This window comes from Mixophyes fleayi, chromosome 2 (genome assembly GCF_038048845.1).
Source record: "Mixophyes fleayi isolate aMixFle1 chromosome 2, aMixFle1.hap1, whole genome shotgun sequence".
Taxonomy (NCBI): domain Eukaryota; kingdom Metazoa; phylum Chordata; class Amphibia; order Anura; family Limnodynastidae; genus Mixophyes; species Mixophyes fleayi.
Genome location: NC_134403.1, coordinates 319114909 through 319136558, shown reverse-complemented (window position 1 = coordinate 319136558; position 21650 = coordinate 319114909). Strand labels below are relative to the sequence as shown.

Here is a 21650-nt window from a genome sequence, read left to right as displayed (position 1 = left end):
TAACTTAACCCATATAAAAAGAAATGCTATAAATGGAGACAACAAGATTTGAATGCCGTTGGAAAGAACATGTGCAGGAAAATACAAAGCATTGCAGATGCCATGGAAAATCTTAGAAGAACTTGTGAGGTAGTCATGTGAAAAGGAAAGAACATACCTTTGGCATGGAAATCAGCAAATACTGTGATGAGGAAAACATATTGAAGCCTCTGTGAGCCAGATTGCTTTTTTCAGGAAATCCATAGCACCATAACTAAGAGTTATTATAAATAATAATAATACGAGGTAGAACCTATGTCACATGTACTAGAATCTGCATATGGTTTGAGACATTGGATACCTAGAAGGTTAAGTAAAGCTGAATCAATGATATCTGTAAACCTTCGCTTGTATATCCCTGCTATAAACAAAACAGAGTAGCTTGACATATTACATCAGTGACTGTTTGTACAAAACATACTGTGACAAAGACAAGATGGCATTCTATTTATCATCACAATTTTTTTTTTTATATAGCGCCACCAAAAACATGTATCGCTGTACAGAGAATATTTGTCATTCACATTAGTCTCTGCCCCATTGGAGCTAACTGTCTAACATCCCTAACACACGCGAGTAGTCAATTAACTTACCAGTTTGTTTGTTTTTTGGGAATGTGGGAGGAAACCAGAGCACTCGAAAGAAACCCACGCAAACACGGGAAGTACATACAAACTCCACACAGATCAGGAATTGAACTCATGACCCTAGTGCAGTGAGACAGACGTGCTAACCACTGAGCCACCATGCTGTCCTACCATAACATATTCTAGTTACAGGGAACACGCATCTCCTTTACATTAAATAACTCATCTATACATTGTGCCTCATGCCACAGTAATGTCACTAGTTCCAGTTGAATAGATAGGATGCATTCACATATTGATTAAGCTTTTCAAATGTTTGCCACTATTACGTAAATAGGGACAGGTACACATTAAGCGCAGACAGACCTGTTACCAGGATGTCTATCAAAGACACATAAGGAGATATCCTGCAGTGCAAGAACTGCTGTTATCTATCAAATTTTACTACTTCCACGACTGAAAGAATATTAAGAACTGCTCAAATTCCCTAGATTATAAACATGTATACTAAAAGGTTTGACTAGCCTTGTTTCCTAACCATTCAATGCATTTTTCATAAGCGTCTGACACAAATAGCAAAGCTTGGTCACTGTAATGAGAGCGGAAACATAATTGCTAGATAGTGGCAGAACATTTTTTCAGGAAAACTGAGGCAAAGTTAACATGATATTTGTAAGTAATTAGTCCAATAAGTGCTTCATTAAATAAAAATGGGTAATTACAAAGATTACAAGACTTGTTCATTGAAAAACGCCTATCAACCATTTTTTTGGTCATCTAAATACAGAGCACCATTGTAATACAGTCCAATAACAGTTTTACGGACTCTGAAAAGGTTATTTTCCAGTCTTTCCATATCTCTGGATTTATCACCAGAAGTTTTCATTTTGTAGGACTCCAGGTAATCTACAAGTTGGTATGGCCTAAAAACCTCCCTGTATCTTCACAATGAAGCTCTAGTTGTTCTTCCTGTTATTTATCCTTCTCTCTTGCTGTATCTCGGGCTGATTTGAGGAAATCACTACGCAAGAGACGGTAAAAAAGCACTATATTCATTGCGGTCATGATGGCCATGCCAACACTACCGATGGTGTAAGTGAGAAGTGGAATCTTCTCTCGGTTTAGCACCAACCATCTCGTCATCCAAGCCAGTGTGATGATCCTGAAGATGACGTATGTGCCCAGGTTCAGTAAGCTGTTCAGCCGGTACATAGTGGTTTTCAATAGGTTGGTCATTAGAAGGATCTGTCTCAGATGCAGGAAGATGGAATTAATTTCCACCAGCAAGGCCACAACTGAAAATCCCACATAGCGGTGCAGTAGCATAGATATACCAAAACAAGTGATAACCTGAAATAAAGGGAAATAAATTGGTAAGAAACAGCAATTAAAAGAAATCACAAGCATATACAGTATGCTACATATTCTTAATACTGATGATATGCACACCAGCCTCTCTCTTAATAGAGGAAAATGAGTCAGAGTTTCCAATGCAAAAATACAAATGAAATAAATAACTCTTCTTTTTAACCATACAGATATATAGTTGCCAACATTTTCAGATAGTTTCCAGTGAACATTTTTTTTTTTTTAACTTTTTATTTCTGCAAGGTCATGAGAACAGCATAGGACAAATGACAAATTGCATACTGATAGCATAAGTATACAGGAGGAAACCATATCAGCCATCGGCATGAAACATAAGAGGATACTAAGTCAACCAGTCTAACAATTTTATTAATGACAGATGACCTAAGGTTTTATAGAAAGAGGAAGAAAGAGAGAGAATACATAGAGGAGGAAAGGAGAGAGAAATGAAAGAGAAGAGAAGAGGAGAGAAGGGAAGGAGTGAGTGACTAGATCCATTGTTAGTTGGAAAAAGATCCAAGAAGAAGAATAACCATGGGTCCCAAACCCTGGAGAAGGCTCCGGAGGAGTTTCGGATAATACTGGTCATGTATTCCATCCGTTCAATCTGCCGAATTCTGTTGATTATGGACTGCATGGAAGGAGGGGATTGCGAACGCCAGTCTGCCGCTATTTGGCAGGTAGCTGCCGAAACAATATGTCTCATCAATTTGTTCTCATGTCGGGATGCCGAGGGAGCCCCCATAGGGAGAAGAAATTTTTTTGACTCCAGGGGAATATCCACCAGGAGAATTGAATTAATCAGGCCTCTTATCTGGGTCCAGAAGCCTGTCAATTTTGGGCACGACCACCATATGTGGAGAAATGTGCCTTTATGGGAGCACCCTCGCCAGCACCGATCAGATGAATCAGGATGGATTTTGCAAAGACGCGAGGGCACATAGTACCACCGATAAAGCATCTTATAAAGATTCTCTTAATTCTTACGCAGATGGAACTAGAGGCGGCGTTCTCGTAAATTTCAGACCATTCCTCTTCCAGTAGCTCTTCTCCAAGGTCTCGTTCCCAGGTTAGTTCATGGGGGGGTCTAAGAGAAGAAGAAGGGGAAGCAAGTTCGTGGTAAAGCATTGATATCAGACCTTTGGTTGAAGATTGGCGTAGACAAAGGGCTTCGAAGGTGGAGAGAGGTCGGGCTAGCAGGCGATCTTTAGCAACACTATGGAAATGGCGAAGTTGCAAGAACTGATAAAAGTGCTTTGAGGGAATGTGGATCTGTGATTGAATTTCAGAAAACTGAGGAAAAGTTACTGAGGTGGATAAATGATTGAGGTAGATGACTCCCCGTGAATACCATGGCTGGAATGAGTTATGATGTAGTCCGGGAGGAAATTCCGGAGAGTTGAATAGCGGAACAACCGGAGAGGGATGGGGAGATAAGGCGAATTTTTGGGATGATGAGTCCCAGATGGTTAATGTGTGTGAGACTATTGGGTGAGATAACAGACGTTTGGGGCGACGAGGCCTCGGGACCCATAGGAGAGAGGATAAGGAAAGCAGTCCCAGACCCTCTGCCTCAATTTTAGACCAAACTCTGGCTTCCGTCCGACCAGACCATAGGACACACTGAGCAAGTTGGGCGGAGAGGTAGTATCTTTGAAAATCAGGAATCCCTAGACCTCCCCCCCGCGGGGACCTCTGAAGAACCTTAAGTCGGACCCGGGGTCGTCTGCCCGACCAGACAAATCTGGAGACATGGAATTGTAGGAATTTAAAAACATATGGCGGTATGCGGATGGGGAGAGTCTGAAAGAAGTAGAGCAGCCTAGGGAGGATATTCATTTTGACGGCATTAATGCGTCCAAGCCAGGAGATATAGAGCTGTGACCACGATGTAAGGTCTATTTTGATTTGATCGAGTAGGTGAGGAAAATTGGCTTGAAATAGATGTCGATAGTGCTTTGTGATGGAAACACCCAAGTATTTAATTTTGCGGCGACCCCAGTGAAAAGGGAAGGAGCGTTCTAATAATAACTTGTCTGTAGCTGATATATTAAAGTCTAGAACCTCCGTCTTATCTGGATTGATCTTGTAGCCCGAGAAATAGCCATAGAGATCTAGTTCCTCTAGGAGGGGGGGTACCGACGTTTTGGGATTAGTGATAGTGAGCTCCAGTGAACATTTAATGTTGAGCTGGTGCATATAAATGTAGCCCACATATGCAATACACGTCCTTTGACCCTGTTTGCATTTTAAATGCTCCTCTTCAGTAAATACTAATGTACAAATATTAGACAATAAGAATAGGCTAAAATAATTGCAACCAAAATGCAGAAAATGAGGAATTTTAGTGAGCCACTGGTCAATATTAAGAAACAGGGAGATTTACAGGACAAATCTTTAAATCCTAAGACTATCCCTGCAAATTACGGACAGTTGGTAACTATGCTAATAGTTTGTGCCCATTATGTCAATGCACACACTGGGCTCTTTTAGTTGCTAAATAGATAAGTGAATTCTCTGCCCCAGCTGTGAAAGTTTAATCCAACTAGATGACCTCCAAATTTGTCAAGTGGTTGCATGTGAATGTTCATAGGTCATAGATAGGCAACACACAGGCATTTGATGAATCTGTGTGTTCTAGTACTGGAAACAGTGCAATGCTTAGTTCTTGGCACACTAACGCTGACATCGGCCCAGGAGGCAGTATTCCTAAAGCTTATCAGCACTTGTTTGTCAAGAACTTGGAGCTTACACAGGTACTTGTGTCACTATCCTAAAACTGGTCATGCGCTGTGATCCGGCCGCTCAGCCTGAAGCCTGAGCGACAGGAACATTGATAATTTGGCCACAAATGAGTTAAGTGGCCAAATCACTTCCAGTGACACTGGTGTTTATTAGTGTGGTCAGAAGACTGTTAGTGATCAGTCTCTGAGTGATCTTACCAAAGAAACTACTGATTTCGACAGGTAGCTTATCTGTATACCTCCCAACACAGAGACGAAACAGGGCAATGCCGGACTCATAGCAAAATTTGGGTAGGGGACCAGCCATACCGCTCTAGCCTCTCGGCCCCTTTGCTCTGCAAAACAGGGATCAACTGAGCATGTGCAGCCTGGCCCATGCTCCTAAGTCAGAAGAGGTCCTCTGCTGTGCACTGCCGGGACTACAACATCTCCAGGCCTTGTAGCGGCAGCACCCCTGATACTCCCCTAAAAACTGTCCCAACACTTTTAAAGGCACAAGCAGGGGAAATAAGCTGTGGTCCTGATATCCCCAAGCTCCTCCCACTATCCACCAAACACACTAATTTTCCAACCAATCACACCTACCCCAAGCACACAACATGAATGCATTTGAGAAGTGGTGGTTAATGAGTGCCTGTACGTGCGTTCGGAGAGGTCAATGGAAGGCACTCTTTTGAAGTCACTGCATTTGAATTGCACTGAACACAAAAAAATAGAGCAAGTAGCATCCAAAAACCATGCCACACCACAATCCAAAGCACACAAACGCAAGCTGGTATGGTAACAATAGGGTCCAATATCACCACTGTTTACATGTGTTGTACTAATGTTAAAAACAGTGGGTATGAGGCTTAAAAGAAAATAATGTGCGCAGTGGCACAAAATCGTACATTTATGTATATAGTATTCAGTGAACGCTATGTGTTGCTTTCAATGTCCACATGAGGGTGCCGGACTTGCATTCCTTACCATACAATCATTTCATTTACCATATAGTCATGCTAGAAAACTAACTACCGGGTAATCCATGGTTGCAATGTATATGTACGCCCTTTAACTACCGCCTATAATACAAAATGAGGGGTATGTTCACTGAGCACTGACTATAAATCAGTTGGAGGTAATGGACACAAGCTCTTATTACAATGTACTGTAATTCTTACTGAAAATAGCCAAAATGTTCTCCCAGTTCTGCCTTTTAGCAACCACAGCAGCCTTCCCACCAGTTCCGGACACATATCACTTGTATAGAACTGCTGTGGTTCTGTGACGAGTGGATACTGTGGTGTCTTACTCATTTGCAGAAGTGGCTCCAAGACTTTTCACACTGTGACACATCAGCTGACACACCTGTGTTAAAATTCTGACTATACAGCAGCAATTCTTAAGTTTTGGGCATTGGAAAAGTTTAGATTAGTGTTTCTCAAACCCAGTCCTCAGGACCCCTAACAGTGCATGTTTTCCAGGTGACAAGGGAAACAATTATACTACCTGAGGATCTGTTACATTGTGTCAGTAAGCAATGAATACACCTGTGCTAAAGCAAGGAGATATGGAAATCATGCACTGTTAGGGGTGCTGAGGACCAGGTTTAAGAAACACTGGATTAGGCCATTGTGAGCCCTTTTTATTATTAAAGAGTTGATCTACTGTGGGACTGTTTTTATTAGGTGTCCTTGGGCGTGCTCCATGTTAGAGTGAATAGTGATTATATATTAAATTAAGCAAACATATATCCCATGTGCCCTGACAAATAAGAGTTTAGAGCAGAATGAGACAGAAAGAGACCACTTCTGTCGAGTCTCCTGTTTCGAGGGCAGCAAACAATCTTTCATAATTACAAATTATTCAGCTAATTATAAAAATCCTCAGAATTGTATGAAGAGAATACATCTTGCATATAATAAAAGCTAGCTACCATTCACTTAATGCAGATTGGTTGTTGGAAATCATGGGAGAGGTAACCATAATATCCATCACAGATGTATCTACGTTCAGTCCTCAAGGGCTACCAACATTTCATGTTTTCAAGATTTCTGTCTGTAGAAACAGTTGGGATAATTATTGACCCAGCTAAATAGACTAACATGATTAAAGAAATCCTGAAGACATGAACTGTCGGTAGCCCTGGGGGACTGAACTAGCACACCTCTGGTGTATCAGTTACACCTCTGGTTGATGAATTGCACAAACCTGTTTCCTCATTGGCCAGTGGCAAGAGCAGAAGCGAGGTAAGTGATACAAATCCTCTGGTCAAATGGGCACTGATTTTGGGAACAATAGGTTCTGCATTGCATACTAGCCAATTGTTATATGGGAAGTGTGGTGAAAAGAGGAAGAAGCATCATTAAAAATGGATGTGGCCTAAAAAGTTGGCATCACATTTTGCATGCTCCATTGTTCATTCTGCGTAATGTGTGCACTTTTAATTTGCTTGTGACCACAACAGCATTTTCCGAGGGAACAACTGCATTGTACCATTATTTTTCCCTGTGGAATTAATTGGATCTGATAGATGCAGCACAATAACATTTCTTACATCTATAAAGTGTTATAAGAGGATCACAAAACCTAAAATACAAGACAGCTTAAGTGAAACTACTCCAACTAATAACATTTACATATATATTAGTAATGTTGGCGACAAAGCTACATATAATGCAAGGGGTGTCCAAAATGACCACAATATCCAATAATAAATGAGAAGATCATTATCAGGCATATCTGTAATCGAGCATGTAAGATAACCTCTATTCGCCTGTGTTCTGATCTTTTGTCAGGATATGCCTGTGTGTGACTAGCATAGCAGTTTCAGTAGCTTATTGAACTGAAGATATTTGAGATAAAATGATTGATTAGGAAGATATTGTTCTACACACAGTTGACTTACTGTCGGTAACCCTGCTGAAGTCTGCAGTCAGACTAATAAAAGGATGATAACAGAAAACTATATCTTGCATTCACCTGCATAGCTAATATAAATAAAGTGTCAAACATGTGAAGATCCGTCAAGAAAATAGATACCCCCCAACTGTACAAAATTAGGTGGGACTGACATTTGTCTCTTTTTGTGCTTTGCTTGCCCAATCACCTTCAGAAAGTATCGGGAGGTATGATATGGGACCTTATACACATATATTATAATAATAGCATGCACCAATCTACAGAAAAAAATATAAAATACATGTAGAAAGCCTCTAAGTAGTAAGTAAATTACTGCCCTGTGAGGTTGTTAGGACTCTGTCTTTATGTCTGAATTTGGCCTGCAGTACCTCTGTGCTACCACAGGTATTATTATTATTAATATCTTTGACTTATAATGCACCACAAAGAGTCCACAGCGCTGTACATTACATATACAGAAAACAGAGAACCAAGACACAACATGATACAGAAAGAACAAAATATATACAAACACAGGTGACAGGGTAAAGCAAATCAGATTATATCTGGGAGATAGTGAAAGGGATGGTAGAAATCAGCGAGAAGTAGGCCGACGCTTAGGAAAACAGGGCTAGGGAAGCAGGCCAAGAGATACAGAGGGTGATGGAATAGTAGAAGGAGCACACAAGGAAAGAGGGCCCTGCTCATGAGAGCTTACATCCTAAAGGTACTGCAAGCTTTTATACCTGGACAGTTGTTCCCTACCTGCAAGGGGTTAAGCCCTCATCATCATATCAGGATCATGAATCACCTGTTTCTGGCCTTCTTAAGACTGCCTTTTTAACAGGCCAGTGCCAATTTGTGTGTCTTTGCTGCTGCTGGTATCTCTGTGAAGCTCCTGTTTGGATCCTGACTTGTCCAATTGTCCTGCACCGTTTCTTATGACCCAGACCTCGGCTTCATTTGACTTTGCTCCTGATTACTCCTTAGTATATTGTGGATCTCCCAGTATTTGATTCAGTCTCCTTGTGCCTGCACTTCCTCTGCTAAACCTGGTAATCTGAATCTGCACTTCACCATTTGTGCCTGTTATCCATTATACCTACTATTCCTGCTACCTTGAACCTGCTGCTTCTATGAAGTATGCTTGCCATTATCCATTGCCTGCACTTATTTGCTTCCTGTGTAAACTTTGTTTATAATAAAGACACTTTGGTTCAAGTACCACAACTCTCCGTAGTATTCATACTAGGAACCGTAACAGAGGTTTGTACTTCCTGATGTATGGTATGGCTTCAAAATATGTTGTGAGCAGCACCTAACATTTAAATTCAGTACAATTGTCTGCTGGGCTCAATCCAACCTTAACTAAAATCTGTAATCATTCCCTCCCCGCTGGTATCTGGTAATTGTTATTCAAGCATCCTGTACGTCTATTCTGAAAAAAATTCCAACCCAATATTTTTCACTCATTGCCTTCTCCCAAGTTCCTCCTCGCTTCATCAGAGTCTTGCCCACACTCTCCCCACGCATTTATTTTACTTACTCACTACTCCACAGATACTGCTGAAACTAAAGATCACTACTCGCTTTTAGTTCTCATTGACCTCTCTGCTACGTTTGACACTCACGTCTCAGACACACTGTATTCACTAGGATTTAAGGGCAGTGTCCTATACTAGTTCTCATTCTAGCTATAAAATTGCGCCTTCAGTGTTCATTTGTCTGGCTCCACCTCCTCTCCTCTCCTCATCAGTTGTAGTAAACAAAGAAAGCAAGTGGTTTATTGACACACTATAGCAAGATCCTCTCTGAAGTGGTGCCTGGTGTTGTGCCAGTATCCGAAAAATTTATTCACAGCCAGACAAGTCTATCTCTGGAGAGATGAATAACACAAGAATGGTCTGTGGATTTGGAGATTTTGGACTGTGTTGCTGGATGTTTGATGGGAAATAACTTATTTGCTATCCTTTGTCATCAAGGCTGTTTGACACACATCAGCTGACTCAATGAAGAATGTGCCTTTTACAGCCTGTGACATAGATGGGAGGCAGGTATATCATTTTCATGCTGCATGGGTTCAGCAGCCATTGAAAAAGCATTTTTCTTTTAACATTAATATTTGTTGAAAGAATCCTACAAGAGGGAGAAGAGGACACAATCATATAGTAATATCATATTACGGCACACAACACTCTATTTATGCAAAGCCATGCTATGTACCGACTGTATATTAGGTTAAAGGGTATGTGGTCTGAGTTGTTCAGCGGATTATTTGAAGAGGCTTCTCCATCAGTTACATATAAACCAGTTAATTTAACAATCTTTTCAGCAGCTGGTTATGAGATAACAATCACAGATCTGAAGATAAATGGTGTAAGTGTGTGTACTCATGAATCAGCATGCTCATTGGGATTTTCAGTCGTTGGAGAAATAGTTACAGAAATTGCACCAGAAGTAACACTGTATAAGTGTGTACCCAGCAGTTACATAGTGTAACGGACTTACCTTATCCCCGCCGCTCCGTCCGGAAGCCGCACTTCCGCATCCAGGACCACGTGACCGCACCCAGAGGCGGTCACATGACCACATCTCAGAGGCGGAGATTTTGAATCCCCTTCAGCATAAAAACCTCACTCTGGCACTCGCTGAGTGTCAGAGCAACACTTACCTGTTCCTGGCTCCTGTTCTTTGTGGATTGCAGTGTCTTCCAGTTTCCAGTGTCTCCTGTGTGCTGATCTTTGCCTGTTTGACTTCTCTGGTTCTCCTACCCCTGTGTACCGACCCGGCTTGCTGACCATTCTCCTATTCTTGTGACCCGTGTACCGAACCTGGCTTGTTGACTCCGAATTGCCTTCTGATTCTGCCTGACTCCATTCCTGTGTACCGAACCGGCTTGTTGACTACGCTACCTCGGCTTCACTCCGCTGTACTACATCATAGGGCGAACCTGGGGACCGCGACCTGCGACTCCTGGCAGCGAAGCCCACCCCGCCTTGCGGCGGTTCTTGGTGAACACCGGGGAGATCGTTAGACTCCGCACCTCAGGTAAGCCAGCGCTAATCAAGATTAGTAATATAGTATCCAGAATCTGTTACACATAGTACATTATTATAGTCCTTCTCCTAAGTTGTAGTTGCAATAAAATAAAATATGTTTGCATGAATGAGCTAATATGCAGGACAGATATGAGGAGACTTAAGCTGGGTATACACTTATGCAATCTTACTTCAGATGTGATTTCTGTAACGATTTTACCAACGATGAGAAGTCCCGATCAGCATGCTGATTCATGCATACACACTTACACGATTTACCGTCAGATCTGAGATCTGCATCTCTCATAACTATCTGCTGAAAAGATTATGACTCCATACACACTCTACAGATATCTGCCTGCCTTGTTACAATATGTAAACATAATTAAAATAAAACTCACTGCACAGAAACACACAGACATTCAGGAAGAGGATATAGCATCATCACCATACATTGCTTTGTGTATCGTTTACCTTCGGTTCAATGCCTGCAGAACTGTACACAAAGTAGGTTTTATTGTTATAATGAGCCTGCCATATAAAAGAAAATTGCATGCTTGTTACCATGGTGACAACACTGCACGCAGGGCAGAATTAAGAAACTGTAGACAGTGTCGGACTGGCCTGCCGGGGGACCGGGATATTCCCTGGTAGGCCCTGGTGTCTACTAGCCCCGCCTTCTTCGTCGGTGGGCCGGAGCTACTGACTGGGCCCCTTGAATTTGACTCTTTTTTTTCTTAAATAGCGATCTTAAACAAAGCTTCTCTTGTGTCTGGAAATATGTGACGTTACCACTTGCGCAGGATCATGTGTCACGTCCGGTCCAGCTAGCACACGGCACGGCTAGGTAAAAGACATGGGCGGTCCCTCTCTAGGTGAAGTGATGTTACTCTGCTAGCAGTAATCGAGTGAGATAAAAAATGGCAGAAGGTGGACGGTCTTATATTGGTAAGATATTAATTAGACATGAGTGTCGTTAGAGACTCTATAGATGTGCAATCTGTCTTTTTTAAATTGGGAGGGACATGCTGTGTGTAAGTTGGGATATGTAAAAAAAACAAACAAAAACAATCAGCAAGGAGACTGTTTAAACTTGAATTATATGTAGATTAGTTTATGATTAGACATATGGGGGCATATTCAATTACGTTTCCGGTCCACGGTACCGCAATAAGATGGACTTTCGTTCGCACCCCATAGGGTTGCGTACGAAAATCTGCGTTATTGCGGTACCGTATTACCGGCAATACTGAGCACTTTCCGTGGTATCGCACCTTACCGCGGACCGGAATCCTAATTGAATATGCACCATGGTGGTAAAAGAACATGTTAGAAAATATGTATCTTGCTGAAAACTATTAAACATAAATAGTTAGTGTCGAAGTCAGCAAATTGAATAAAGTCATATCAATTAAAGTCTAGCAAACTTGGTTGTCTTTGTCTGAAAAGATGCGTACGGTACGCATCGACGTACAAGGGCACGCTACGGCGTGAAAGGGCGTACGCATCCACTACACGTGGCAGCAACAGTAATTGGTCTTTTACCATACATTCGCACAAACACAGATACTTATAAAATAGTACACATTAATGGTAGTTACAACACAGTCAGTTATGTCGAAATATAGTAGTATTTATATATTATATTATAGTTACATGCATATTAGTGAAATACACGGAACGGGTTGAAGGAATAACATCATGAGTGGTATCATAATGAACCTTGTTACATATCCTACTGTTTGGTTCACTCTGCGAGGGAATCGCAGAGTGCATACACAAGTTATGAATGATAGGGAATTATGAACTACTTAAGACTAAGGAATCTTGGCGGGAAGAGCAGAGCATACCCCCTGCAGAGATGACCCCCTCCTTTGGATTCCTTAGGATGAACCAGCCAATGATTGACAACCCCTTGGACATTCCTGAGACCTGGACCAATAGATGCAAGCTATACCATCTTCATTGTATTACTGTATTTGATTGTGTATATAAGCAGCAGCTTGTGATCCAGCATGCAGACATCTTGTCCCCAGACTTCAGGATTGAATGACTGCACTGGATCCAGAGCGCCTGCAATAAGTAACTGCTGTATTTACTATTACTTCGCTTGAGCATATTTATTCTACTTATTGCGAATAAATCTTTGTGCTTTGGAAACACAAATCGAGGTTCGACAATCGTTATTGGTTAGCGACAATACGCACATAACAATTTGGGGGCTCGTGAGCTTTGGAGGTTTCGTTGCCGATGATACGCAAGACCAACCGATTTCGGTTCCTCAACAAAGGGTGGAGACGCGTCATAAACGGGTAAGAACGCATGGTGTTCAAAACCTGAATTTTACTCTGTGTTGCGAAACCGAATGTCCGTTTTGCATTATCTAGGGCACGCTAACTAGAACCTAGGGACAAAAGAGAAAACTGTTTCTTTTTTCTGTCATTGTGCGTTTTAACTGTATTGCATTGCTTAGCGTATGTGTATTTCCTGCTGTGCGTACGCGAACTTCCGGTAGACTTGCCACGTGGTTAAACAATTGTTTTGATAGTTATTGTACCTGTATAGTATAATTACTTGTGAAAGCCACTGAGATATTATTACTGTTGTTGGGAACTTTTGATTTTCTGCGCAGAAAAGGTGTATAGTGTGTGATGTTGTAACGTAGATACAATGTTCATTATTCATTGTGCTTAGTTGCTGTCTGACGAGGCGGATTGCCCAACTGAAGGACGGTATACAGGGCAGGTATACCGAATGCAAAAACCGGGTTTTCGCAAAGCGCTACCAATAGATCGCAAGGTTTGCTAATAATTAGTATTGGTAGGCAGTGCGATCTAACCGCATCTTTAGTGCGAATTGGTGAAGCAGCTAGGAGGAATTATATTGGAAAGGCTGGTTGATTGTATTGACTTTGTTCTCCCAGTTATAATAAACTCAGCAGATTTTGTGGTTGAGCCAGGGTATCGAGGAGCAGATAGCCCTTGGGGCCCACAGTGATATTTCTGTATTAGGGATCCTCGCGGGGTGCGAGAAAAGCGAGTGAACGCGGCTAAAGGAAATACGTTCACCGAGCATTAGAGATCTCTAGCTGTGATTGTAGCAACAGAGTTGGTATATTGTTCAACATGGGTGCTAAGCATACGCTAGAGATGGTCAGTGTACTGCCTAAGGAAGGCCCTATTGGTTCAGCGAGGTTTCTCATGTGTAAGAAATATGGTGCATACGCAACTGTGTATTGTGACACGTGGGTCAAGATGACCAAAGCTTGTGATAGGCCTTTCCCAACAATAGGAAGTTTTAATGCAGAGGTACTAAATACTGTAAAAGATAAAGTATGGTTGATTACCTCAACGAAAGTGAGGAATAAACATAATGATTGTTTAAAATTGTGGCAAATGGAAGGTAACACGTGGCAGAGCAGCGAATGCAAACCGTAAGTAGGCATGGCAAAAAGCGCGCGCAAGGTGGATGTAACCGTTGAGAAGCATGGTGAACTCAGCGCAAGCGTGCCCCCGCCACCTTATGTGGCGGGAGGGATAAGTACAGCCGTTGTTAAAACTGAAAATAGAAAAATTGCTACGTTGTATCCTGTTTTAAGCCAGTTTAAATCAAGTGTATCTGAAAATGAAGATGAACCCACTGATTTCGGCCATTGCCCATGCCGTTAGTGTACTAGAGGCTCAGCGCAAGTATGAGAAAATGGCTGAGATAGGTGAGAGTAGCGTGATCACTAGGAGTGAAAGCGTTCTAAATCTAGAACCAGCAAATCCTGTAGTGTCCCCTGAAGTCAGTGTACCAGAGGGTGCGTTCCCAGTCCGCACAATATCAGTTCCCAATGGGAAACCCGATAAGGATGGTGTAGTTCCTTTAAGAAATGTTACAATGCATTGTCCCCGGACTAGATCAGAATTACGTTCCATTATGACTGAATTCCCAGATCCTAGAAAAGAGTTGGCTAAGTGTCAGAAATTTGTTAAAGACTTAGGAAATGCCCACGAACAAACCAATAAGGATTGGCGTGTCTTCCTCCCAATACTAACATACAACAATTCATTGAAGATTGTTTGTTGGAGGAAGATGACACCTTGACTGATGAGATTAACCAAAAGAATATAGATCAAATTGTCAAACACTTAGCCATCTATTTTCCAGTAGTAGTAAATTGGAGTAAGATTATCCCCATTAAACAAAAGGATAGTGAAACAGCAGCAGATTACTTCACTAGAGCTATAGCAGCGATAACACGGTTTACTGGGATATCCAACATAAGTGAGGACCCACATCACAGAGAGGTAGCTGTAGGGGTACTGATGGATGGCCTTAGAGAAAATTTAAAGACGAGAGTACAAACCACATTACCTAATTGGAGAGGCGTCACGGTAGACTCTCTTAGGGAGTCTGCTGTGGAGCATGACAAAAACCTTTTTAGAAAAAGGGAGGAGAAAAGTGATAGGTTAATGACGGTAAGTATACAGGCTCTAGAAAGGGTGCATACACGACCACCAGCATACAACCCATATAACAAGAAACCTAAAGTGATCAGGTGTTTCAACTGTAACGAGGAAGGACATTACATGAGAGATTGTAAAAAGGAAAGACTCAATACACAGAGGGGTGGGTCACATAGATATCCTCCAAGGAGGGATTCACATAGACTAGAAGACTCACATCTACCTGCACATATTACGGCAGCAAATGCTGCGCGGGAAATCAATAGTCAGCGCTAGGGGTCAGGTCATACCTGTAGTCTACAGCCAGTGAGGTTAACTGAGAGTCAGAGTGAAGAACCAAAAATGATAGTTGACATAGCTGGTAGGAAACAAACTTTTCTTGTAGATACAGGGGCGGCCCGATCTGTGATAACCTCTCCTTTCAATCTACAGGTGACCAGTAAAACCATTCCAGCTATGGGGGTAACGGGAAAAGTGTTACATTATCCTCTAACTAAACCCGCTGAAGTTACTATTGGGCCTCTGCATACTAAGCATTCGTTTCTCTTGGCTGCAGCGGCTCCTACTAACTTGCTAGGGAGAGACTTGTTATGTAAAATGGGATGTGTCATATACTGTACTTCTGATGGTGTGTTCTTAGATATACCGGAGAAGGTCGCACATGAGGAACAGGATATATTGGACACCCCTCAAAGGTTAATGTTACACTCTCCTGTTGTAGAACAAAGTCCATCTCAAGTAAAGGGGATGTTGCTGGAAATACCAGGTTCCCTATGGACCAGAGATGGACAGGACACTGGACTGATGGCAAACGTAGCCACTGTCATGGTCAATCTAAAAAGTGGTAGGATAGCTCCAAAAATCCCACAGTATCCATTAAAACCGGAGGTAGAACTAGGGGTATATCCTGTTATTGAGAGGCTGTTACAACAAGGGATTTTAATTCGTACAGCCAGTACAGCAAATAGTCCCATTTTCCCTGTGAAGAAGAATGGGGGGAGGGGCTATAGATTAGTCCAGGACTTAAGGGGAATTAATAAAGTTGTTGAGAGCCAATTCCCCGTAGTGCCGAATCCAGCTGTCATCCTCATGCAGATTCCACCATCTGCCAGTCATTTTACTGTCATTGATCTATGTTCTGCTTTCTTCCCAGTCCCTCTTCACCCTGACTGCCAATACCTTTTTGCATTCTCCTACAGGGGAGTGCAATACACATGGACCAGACTACCCCGGGGGTTCATTGACAGCCCTAGTATTTTCTCCCAAGCCTTACATGACTGTTTGCAATCCTTTTAACCCCACAATGGGTCTGTTCGAATTCAATATGTGGACGATTTGTTGTTGTGCTCTGATTCTTTTATGTCATGTTTACATGATACTAAATTGTTGTTGCTTCATCTTTCACAAACAGGGCCCAAGGTGGCAAAGGATAAATTACAGCCATGTCAGACTAAAGGTCAAATACTTAGGACACTGCCTCACTAAGGGGCTAAGACACCTGACAACCGACAGAATTGAGGCCATACAACACATGACTCTGCCGCAGAGCCAGAAGCAGATTCATACTTTCTTAGGGATGTCTGGATACTGCAGATCCTGGATCCCAGTTTTTTCTATTCTGGCATTACCATTGCAGGAGCTAGTCTCTTCCTCAAAACCAGAACGTGTTGTACACACAGAAGAGTCAGAGCAAGCGTTCTTTAATCTTAAGGATAGTCTAACTAAAGCACCTGCATTGGGAATACCTGATTATGAAAAGCCTTTTGAGCTATTTTGTACAGAAGCTGATGGTTGTGCAGCAGGTGTCCTCGCACAGAAACATGGTGACGCTAGCAAACCGGTAGCATACTACAGTGCACAATTAGACAATGTGGCAAGATCACTCCCAACATGTCTCAGAAGTGTAGCAGCAACGGCTCTTCTGGTGAGTAAGAGCGAGGCCGTAGTATTAGGACATAATTCAACTATCTATACACCCCATGCTGTATCAGCTCTGTTAAATTCAGCCCAAACCAGACATGTTTCTTCAGCTAGATTCACAAAGTGGGAACTAGCCCTGATGGCACCCTCAAACATCACCATCAAACGATGTAGCACCTTAAATCCAGCTACATACCTTCCGTATGTGTCTCTAGAGACACAAAGGGTGGGAGGTGAAGAGACCCTGGTTGATGATGAGTTAGGCAAGAATACTGACACGCATGACTGTATGGAACACCTGAATCAGACCTTTACTGCAAGGCCCGACATACGTGACACCCCCTTAGAAAATGTAGATTTTACGTTTTATACAGAAGGAAGTTGCCATAGACAGACAGAGACAGAAGAGCTATGTACTGGTTACGCTGTTGTAGATGATCAGGATGTGGTAGAAGCTGAACCCCTTGGCCCACCTCACTCAGCCTAGGTGGCGGAACTAGTAGCACTAAGGAGAGCGTGTGAATTGGCAGAGGGTAAATCAGCCAATATATATACTGACTCTAGGTACGCCTTCGGGGTAGTGCACGATTTTGGGGCCCTTTGGCGTCTTAGAAACTTTACGACAGCAACAGGTACACCAGTGGCACACTCACAACACATAAAAGGACTTCTGACAGCGCTACAGTTACCCAGAACAGTAGCCGTCATAAAGTGCAAGGCCCATACCTTTGAAGAAGACCCAGTGTCATTGGGCAACAACAGGGCAGATGAAGCTGCTAAATGGGCAGCAGGGCAACCTATGACTGTATCGACCGAGACTATGATGGTTTTTCAGACATTAGACATGCAGAAATTAATTGAAATGCAAGATTTGTGTTCCCTGCAGGAAAAGGCGGTCTGGAAGGCGAAGGGATGTGGACAAGAGTCCTCAGGACTCTGGAGGGATGGACAAGATAAGCCTGTAGCTCCCCGAACATACTATCCAAGACTGGCTGAAGCAGCACACGGCCTAACTCACCTGGGTAAAGAAGGTATGTGCAAACTGGTGAGAGCATACTGGTGTGCTCCCGGATTTTCCTCTCAGGCTGGTAAGAAAGCAATGTCATGTCTTACTTGTTTGAGGAAAAATGTTGGGAAAACTATTCCAACTGAGCCATCCCACATCCCTCCTACAGACGGACCTTTTCAGGTAATACAAATTGACTATATCCAATTACCACCGTGCAGGAATTTAAAGTATGTGTTAGTGTGTATTGATGCGTTTTCCGGTTGGGTAGAAGCATATCCGGCAGCCACTAATACTGCTGTGTTCACTGCAAAGAAAATTGTACAAGACTTTGTGTGTAGGTTCGGTATCCCTAGAATCATTGAAAGTGATAGGGATACCCATTTTACTGGTGACATCTTCCAAAATATGTGTAAACTCATGGGAATCAGTAGCAGAATTCACACCCCTTACCGACCACAAGCCAGTGGTTAGGTGGAGAGAGTAAACGGTACTATAAAGAACAAGCTGGGTAAGATAATGGCTGAAACTGGGTTGGCATGGCCTGAGGCTTTGCCATTGGTCCTCCATAGCATTCGAACCACTCCTAGACCTCCTCTTAATCTGTCCCCCTTTGAGATACTGTTCGGACGACAACCTCATTTAATCGTGAGTCCACAAGACGACTTGAAGTGTAATAATGAAGTGACTGTACAATATCTTATAAGAATGAGTAGACAGCTAAAACAACAACAACAAAAACTAAAAATGCTGTCACCTGGTATGCCAGAGACGAACGGTCATGATGTTGAACCTGGAGACTATGTTATGATCCGCAATTTCTTACGTTCAGGTTGTTTAACAGACCGTTGGGAAGGCCCGTACCAAGTGCTGCTGACCAGTACTACATCACTGAAGGTTGCAGAGAGAGACACTTGGGTCCATTCCACCCACTGCAGGAGAGTCCATAATCCGGAGAAAGTGCAAGATAAAACTAAGACCCACGACGTAGAGCTGTCACTTGTGAGCCTGTTCCGGGAGACCTAAAGCCTGCAGTCGAGACACCTGAACCAGAGACGTTGCCTCAGAACTATCTTTCCAGCGATGGAGTGGCGGTTTTTGTTTTTCTTTTGTTCCAGGATTTTCCTTGTTTTTACTCTTTCTAGGACATTCTATTTTTGTGAAGGAGGATGGAGGACGGAGGAGAGTTCTGGGAGTGATACGGATGAAATGGAGGCCGAAGAAAAGTTAATAGGATACTCAGAGCAGCCCATTATCAAACTTGGTCCAGGGGTTATGAAAAGGTCTGCTAGCTCAGGAACTCGGAGGCAGTGTGAGGGGCTATTGTCTGATGAGTATTGTATCTGCAAGTTCTGCGACTCCCTAGTTGAAGAGAGATGCATCCAATGATGCCAGTCCCCCAGTACTCTGAATATAGGCGGGCATCCTTTGGAGGATTATCACTCCCTGGTAGGTAAGGTGCTAAACCAAACCGAGTGTTGGGTGTGCTCTCACGTGCCTCAAGGGCAGCATAATATAGGACTAGTGCCATTCCCTCTAAACATATCTGAAGTACTAGAATTGAGGGGTGGGAGGCCCATAGACGGGAGGTACAATAACACTAGGTCCCCTAGTCTGACGCTTCGACAATACTCCATAGGCAGATCTTTGCTGTGCCTAAACATATCTCATGCAAAGCGCCTGGAGAATTGGGAGGCTGACCTATCAGATCAGACAATGGCTCGTCACACTCATTTTAGAGGGAGACTCACAAGGTCACTACTAGGCAGGAATGTTGATGGAGGTCACAAATTAGGGCGTATAACCAAACATAAGAAGGTATCCATTGGAAAAGTCTCTACAGATAAATGTAAAAATGTCATTAATGCCGACACGTGTCTAGAACAAATGGAGACACTGGGCATGGGTAGTTTTATCAAAACTTTGTGTGATATAATTCATGGGCATACTGCTCCTTATGTTCTCCCTGATGATGTGTATTTTGTTTGTGGGAGGAAAGCTTATTCCTGGGTGACTCCGAGTTCCAAGGGCTTGTGTTTCTTAGCTAAACTGGTTCCTGAAATCATGACTATTACTCATGAAGAAATGGTTGATATTCACAAGACTACATCACCACCATACATACATACACAGTATGAACATTGTGGCAAGAGAAATATGATTCCTGGTGAGGAACCCATAGCTACAAAATTGATTAGTGAAACTGCTGGTTTCCAAGTTATGGTTGCTCTAGATCTCACCAGGACCGCTCGGGGAACATTAAACTTTAAATATATCCAAGACCTAGCCAAATTAATAGATAATATCACCGAGATGTACGATGACACTTTCAGGTATACTGGAAGGGAGCTACAAGCGTACAAGAAGGAGTTGGTGCAACATAGACTGGTACTAAATTATCTCACCTCTATTACTGGTGGGTACTGTGTGACACTGGCCACCCAGTTCGGTGTCAAATGTTGCACGTACATTACTAATAATACGGATGACCCTAAAGAGGTTATAGACCGGAAGATGGATGAAATTTTACAGCTGAAATGGGAATTTCGAAAGAGCCATAATTCTTCGTTATATGAGGTCGGGGAAAAGGTGGCGGGTTGGTTCTCGTGGTTGAACCCTGTGAAATGGTTCTCCGGTCTGGGGGAGTGGGTGCAGGAAATAGTTGCTAGTGTAGGTAAGCTCCTTCTCCTTATACTGGGTGTCATCTTAGCAATTGGTTTAGTTGTCAAATGTGTTCCTACTGTGTTGAAGTGTGGAAAACAGTCTCATAGGAGTAACACTGATAAAGAGACTGAAAGGGTGGTACCAGATACCGAGATCATGGTCTGTGAAGAAGTATTGTATAATCCTGAACTTGAAACGGTGATTGGGTGATAGTTTATTACACTATCAAAGGGTGGAGCTGTCGAAGTCAGCAAACTGGATAAGGTCATATCAATTAAAGTCTAGCAAACTTGGTTGTCTTTGTCTGAAAAGATGCGTACGGTACGCATCGACGTACAAGGGCACGCTACGGCGTGAAAGGGCGTACGCATCTACTACACGTGGCAGCAACAGTAATTGGTCTTTTACCATACATTCGCACAAACACAGATACTTATAAAATAGTACACATTAATGGTAGTTACAACACATAGTCAGTTATGTCGAAATATAGTAGTATTTATATATTATATCATAGTTACATGCATATTAGTGAAATACACGGAACGGGTTGAAGGAATAACATCATGAGTGGTATCATAATGAACCTTGTTACATATCCTACTGTTTGGTTCACTCCGCGAGGGAATCGCATAGTGCATACACAAGTTATGAATGATAGGGAATTATGAACTACTTAAGACTAAGGAATCTTGGCGGGAAGAGCAGAGCATACCCCCTACAGAGATGACCCCCTCCTTTGGATTCCTTAGGATGGACCAGCCAATGATTGACAACCCCTTGGTCATTCCTGAGACCTGGACCAATAGATGCAAGCTATACCATCTTCATTGTATTACTGTATTTGATTGTGTATATAAGCAGCAGCTTGTGATCCAGCATGCAGACATCTTGTCCCCAGACTTCAGGATTGAATGACTGCACTGGATCCAGAGCGTCTGCGATAAGTA

At 42.5% G+C, this 21650-nt stretch overlaps 1 protein-coding gene across 1 annotated transcript in view; it reads right to left on the bottom strand.

Annotated features, from left to right (window-relative positions):
* Nucleotides 1-370: 370 nt before the first annotated feature.
* Nucleotides 371-21650, bottom strand: part of TLCD2 (TLC domain containing 2) — a 34476-nt gene continuing 13196 nt past the window's right edge. The window contains exon 4 of the mRNA XM_075196709.1: nucleotides 371-1976. Within this exon, the coding sequence (XP_075052810.1) occupies nucleotides 1599-1976 (378 nt within the window). The 3' untranslated portion in view covers nucleotides 371-1598. The remainder of the gene's footprint in view (nucleotides 1977-21650) is intronic.